Source organism: Meleagris gallopavo, chromosome 3 (assembly GCF_000146605.3).
Source record: "Meleagris gallopavo isolate NT-WF06-2002-E0010 breed Aviagen turkey brand Nicholas breeding stock chromosome 3, Turkey_5.1, whole genome shotgun sequence".
NCBI lineage: Eukaryota > Metazoa > Chordata > Aves > Galliformes > Phasianidae > Meleagris > Meleagris gallopavo.
The window spans coordinates 68,917,143-68,922,927 of NC_015013.2; the positions used below are offsets into that span (position 1 = coordinate 68,917,143).

Sequence of the window (5,785 nt, forward strand, 5' to 3'; positions counted from 1 at the left end):
TGTGTGTGTGTGTGTGTGTGTGTGTGTGTGTGTGTGTGTGTGTGTGTGTGTGTGTGTAGTGTAGTGTGTGTGTAGTGTAGTGTGTGTGTGTGTGTGTGTGTGTGTGTGTGTGTGTGTGTGTGTGTGTGTGTGTGTGTCCAGGAGCTTGGCTAATATAATTTATATTGGAGAAATGAGAGAAAGTCACTTACCCTGTCCTGGGCTCGCAAGATGAACTCCTGATGGAGCAGATCTCCAGAGAGATCCTTCCCTACTGGCAGTCAGCTCTTAAATGGGTCTAGGAGAGGTGGAGCCAGGCTCCACCCCTTCCTGCAGCACAGGTGAATTGCCTTCACCTGTGCTCCCATGGCTGACTCATTGCTCACCTCAGGTGATCAATCAAAGGTTCAGGCTGTGATTCAGCAGCCCCATACACCTGCCATACTCGGCGTCAAATAGTATTTCTGCTCAACAGTGCAAAGCATTGAGTACCCTAAAATTTGTTTGCTTGTCGCTAAAGTTTATTCCACGGCAAGAGACAGAAAGCATTGCAAATGTGGGGACAGGAAGGGACTTGGGATTTGAAACTATGATGGAATTTTTTTGTCTCTGGAAAGTCCAAATCAGTGGAGTCCTAAAACCTAAGCAGCAAGAATAAACAAACAGTACCAACAAAGACGAAATTTCCAACTGAAAAACTTAGCCTCTGATCTCTGAAGCGCCTACCTGATGGGAAATCAAAAGGAAGATGGGGAAGAGATTGCCCTGCTACATTGTGCTGTTTCTATACCACAAAGAAAGTTCCCGATGTCCACTGCCATCCCCTTGCATGAAGTTTCTTTAAAGGGAAACGTCTCTGATATGATCTAAACCTCTTTCCTTGTCCCTGATTGAACCAAAACCTAGGGGAAAAAAAAAAAGAAAAAAAAAGTGCAGAAAGCAAAGTATTATCAGAAAGTGCACATCTAGGAAGGCTTCGCATCAGGTACAAAAGAATCCTCATGGACAGAATTATGAATGATCAAGCAGTTTCCTCTGACTTACAATTTCCTCTGCTGTCAATAACATGATGTGACAGCACATACAAACACACCATAGCTGGTCTGGGTCAGAAAGGGAAGTGATGGTGGCTGCCAGTGTTGGCTGGTGTTCTGGCAGCTCTGAATGCTACTGAGGCTGTTTCCTACCACTCGTCACATGGCAAGATGACTTACAGGACAATGTTGGCTTACAGTCTTGCAGCTCTCCTTCTGTCAGCTACTTCAAGAAATTACACCATCCTCCCATATCCCAGCAGTTAGGGGATAATAAATTCAACATGCTGTTGGCTTCAGATACTTGTTTTGTTGCAGTGCTGCCATCTTCCTCCTTCCCTTCTGTTTTGTGCCTTGTAGAAGGAGTGCTGTTAGGTGGTGCAGATACCAATGACAGTGCTGGCAGTTCATGTGAGCACTCCTCCCGGGAGAAAGTGGCTTGCTGGCCTTGCCTCATGTGACTTCTCTCACTGTCAGGAGGCCACACTTGCATGCCACTTGAAGCAGATGCTAAACTTCTGAATTTATCATTGAGCATCCTATTCTTGAAGGAAGAATTGTTTCTAAAGGGCAACAGTTCAAGCCAATTATTACTTGGCATTCTTTTCGGGAGAATGGGTTAGAATGTCTGTTGTTTGCCTCAAGTTGCTGATATTACTGATATGCTCTTGTCTCCACAGGCTGCTGATGCCCTTGCCGTAAGGCAGAAGAGAAGGATCTATGATATCACCAATGTTTTAGAAGGGATTGATCTCATTGAGAAGAAGTCAAAAAACAGCATTCAGTGGAAGTAAGCTTTGTCAATTCTTCATTTCTTACTGTGCTTGGGAGCAACGCAAACTCCCTCCATCAATTTTTCCTGACTAGTTAACATAGGATGAAGTTAATGTTACTCTCAGAAATGAGCAATACAACATTTCAAAATGACATCCAAGTTACAAATGAATATCTTTTGTCTTTCCTTTAATTTGCATCCTTGATACATAGATTCAAGTTTAAAAGCTGTAGGAGAGATACTTTCAGAAAACTTGAATTGCTACTTTCTACTTATCACTCACTCCCTGAATCCGGAGAGGTGTTGGGGAACAGTATTTCCACCTACCCACCCCTCTTAATTATTTTCTCTGGTTACTGAATATGAAAGGGTAACTGAAGTGTTAAGAGAGAAGGAGGGGAAAAGAGAGCTGTGAACCGTCTCTAATATGGAAAAGCAACATTCTGAAAGAATATAAGGTTAGGTAAAGTCTAAATCTGATCTAATTTTTAAAATGCTCATTTTTCCCATAAAATGCTGCTGGGAGAATAAATTTCCTTCATAATGAAATTTAGAAGATTTTTCAAATTATTGAGAACATACTTAGGAAGTGTTTTTTTAGATTTTCACTATTTGTGGTTTCATGAATCTTTATACTTTTTTTTTTTTTTTAAGTAGGAGTAGGTGCTGGCTGCAATACAAAAGAAGTTGTGGACAGGCTGAGGTATCTTGAAGCTGAAATTGAAGACCTAGAGCTAAAAGAAAAAGAATTGGATCAGCAGAAACTGTGGCTACAGCAAAGCATCAAGAATGTTATGGATGATTCTACAAATCACCAATATCCTTTTCAAGAAATGGTGTGCATCTGGGAACAAGAATTAAAACGGCAATTAAAGCATAGGTAAAGGGTGAAACATGCTGTAATCCATTTCATCCAGAAGCAAAGGCTAAGGAAGACTATTTTTTTTTTCTCTCTCTCTTCAGGTTTTGGTTCAATAAGAGTATAAATGATGTTTGCATGTATTTTTAAGCTCTGTGATTGTACAAATGGTAAACTGAAAATAATCTAGCATATGTATGTATTGCAGTAATTTTTAAGTCCACAGTATAATCCTGATATCTGGTTTTAAATTGATTGTACTGCCATTAGGCACTTGGATTTACACCTTCTTAGCTGTATTTTACATGAATCTCCCCCCTACTCTCCCCATCTTTTACTTTCTTCTCTTGAAAAGTTAAAGCTATCACCCAAAGATAAATTGAGTTGAGTTGAGATCTGAAGCTTGTTAGATTCAGAACAGGAAAAATATCCCATGTGTAAATACCCCATAAGCAGAAAGGTCCAGCCATATTTCTTATAATGTGTTTATCTGTCTTGCAAGATACTGTGCAAAACAGACACATCTGAACTTTAGAGCAGGAAAATGCCCTTCTTATTGATAGTACCAGTGATAAGTACTTAACATTACTTGCAATTGCTCTGTAGAAACTATACCTATAAAATTTTGTAGTAAAGGAGATTTAAGCAAGATACGAAGAGAAACGTGCCATGGGAGAGTTAACAGTGGAATTAATCCCCCAGGGTAGAGGTTGGAATATCCATCGCTGGATGTTTTCCAGAACAGGAGAGGCAAACAACTGTCTGGAATGTCTTAATAATTGATCCTACCTTGAGGCAGGGGAATGAGTCTGCAGATGAACTCTCAAGTCTCCTCTAGCGGTCTTTTTGTGTGATTTTTTTTTTTTTTTTTTTTTGGACATCCTGATACACTGTTGAATTATATAGTGTGAAGTTAACGAGGTAAATGGTGTTCTTAAAAACAAGATTTTACATGTTTTCTGTTTGAAAAGAATTCTCATTCAAGCTATTCAGCTCCTTCTCTTTTGGTATTTTCTTCACGTATATAGATACATTTTTCTAACAGTTCAGAACTGTGTTATTTTTAAAATAGCCATTCTGAACATCATAAATCAAGCCTTGATTACACCTCTGAGTAGCAGCAGTAAGCTTAGGCTTGGTTTGGACAAACTTCTTTTTAAAGGCATCAAATACCAGTTTCACATTGCTTTAAGAAAAATGTTCCTTGACATAAATTACATTTTCATATGTCACCCATGAAGATATCTGTAACTGTTTCAATGGTGAGTTGCTCCTACGCTGTATCTCATGAAATAAGGGATTTCCTGATCTTCTTGAAACTCAACTTGATAACTAACCTGCCTTTCCCTGCAAGTATTTTGTGTTCAGAATAAATATTCAACAGTGGTCAGAAATAAACAGATACATTTTCTACTGTTCATGACCCTCAGGTTCTAGTGTAGTTATAGTCACAGACTGTATGGAATGGAAGTTCAGCTGTTTGAGAGTGCTGGTTTTGGATGTCTTTTTCTCCGTTCACACTTTGCAGGAGTTTGCCTCTGACCCTGACAGAACCAGGGACAGGGCTTGCAAGTCTGTCTCATCTGAAGGCCAGCCATGCTAGATTTCTTTGTTTTCTGATGACAGCTTGAGTCAGAAGGAATTCCTTGTAACGTTACATGGGCTGGAGTTCAAAGATGGGACATTGCTACTAAACAAGAAAGATTCTTTCTGTACAGGAAGTTTGAACAAATTGCCAAGAATTGCTGGCAAAAATTATTTCCCTTGTACCCTTTCTGGATCCTGAGTTACTCAAGGGAGTATTGTTGTTCAGCCTCACCTGAGCTGAAAACCAACTGTTTGCCACAAGGAAGGTTGGGTTTCATTTTAAATAAAAATGTAACATTAGACAGCTGCTGTGGAGTTTTACAAAACAGCTTTTACAAAAGCTGTTGCTAAGAAGAATTAGTTGTTAATATGTAGGAGGTGTTTAAGACACCACTCACATTGTACTTGGTGTAAAATATATCTCAAGTGGCAGGGAAAAAAAGCATCATTCCAAGTAATGGATGAAGGCGAACTGATATGTCCTAACTTTAAGAATTTGCAATGCACATAGTAAGCTACAGGTGAGTGTTACGGTCACCTGTTACATCTGAGTTGGATGTGCTGCAGAAGTTCTAAGCACTAAGGTATTTGAAAATGCTGACATTGAAGACAACAACTGAAATGTTTTTATGCTTTCCTGTGTCACCTGTTCTCAGAGCAATTAAGTAAGCTGTATGAAAGAGATGCTTTTGCTGAGAAGGAAGCTAGTTAAATATTGGGTTTTGGATCTTACAGGGACCATGCAAATCCCATCTTAAGTGTATTTGTGCTAGAATTATGCAGTATTTTGAGTAGTTTTAGAGAATTATTCTATCTTATTTGAGTGGATATCATGTGAGATGTACGAAAAATACACACAGTTAACACTTTCTTAAAAATTGCTATTTAACCAGGAGACACACTTCTAGCAATTCAAGCACCTTGTGGTACACAGTTAGAAGTACCTATACCCGAAATGGTATGTACTGGTTTCTTGTTTACCTGAGTGCTGTAGGGGGACAGTGGAAAAGAAGAGATATACTGTAGCTGAGGATTTTTCTCTGGCTGTAATGAGAGAGGAAGGAAAAATATTAAGCTAGTCTTAGTTGAGGATGGAGGTGTTGAGTGGGAAAGTGTTGTTTGCTTTTTTTTGTTTGTTTGTTTGTTTTCAGCACACCTAAGTCTATGTATACAAATGAGAAACTAATGATAACTCGTCTTATATTGGAAACAAGATATAATATTTGGTTTCTTTGTCCTTTCTTCTCCCTAAATCTTAAAGTTGACAGCCTTGCAGTTTAGGCATAACTGCCTTGAATTCCCTTGAGAACTTAATAGCAGTAACTTTTGTGCGTCAAATTTCAAATGTATTGTATTGCTAAATCAGAACTTCTATGAAAATGCCTTTTAGATTTATGTGTAGGTGTGGTTTAGATGCTGTTCATGTTTAGTCACATAGTAATATACTGAATAGAGAAATACACTGCAGATTTCTTTTTAGCTGAAGGGTAAAAAGACTGGGCAGGATTAGAGAAGGAGGCCGTATTACTTAACTGTCAATCTTTAATTTTT

General features: G+C 38.8%; 1 protein-coding gene across 1 annotated transcript; it reads left to right on the forward strand.

Annotated features, from left to right (window-relative positions):
• Positions 1-354: 354 nt before the first annotated feature.
• LOC100539139 (transcription factor E2F5-like) lies at positions 355-5,777 on the forward strand. Its single transcript, XM_010709088.3, has 4 exons — positions 355-1,803; positions 2,444-2,605; positions 3,866-3,909; positions 5,128-5,777. Exons 1-4 carry the CDS (start codon positions 1,676-1,678, stop codon positions 5,217-5,219), a joined length of 426 nt encoding a protein of 141 aa, XP_010707390.1. The 5' UTR covers positions 355-1,675; the 3' UTR covers positions 5,220-5,777.
• Positions 5,778-5,785: the final 8 nt, after the last annotated feature.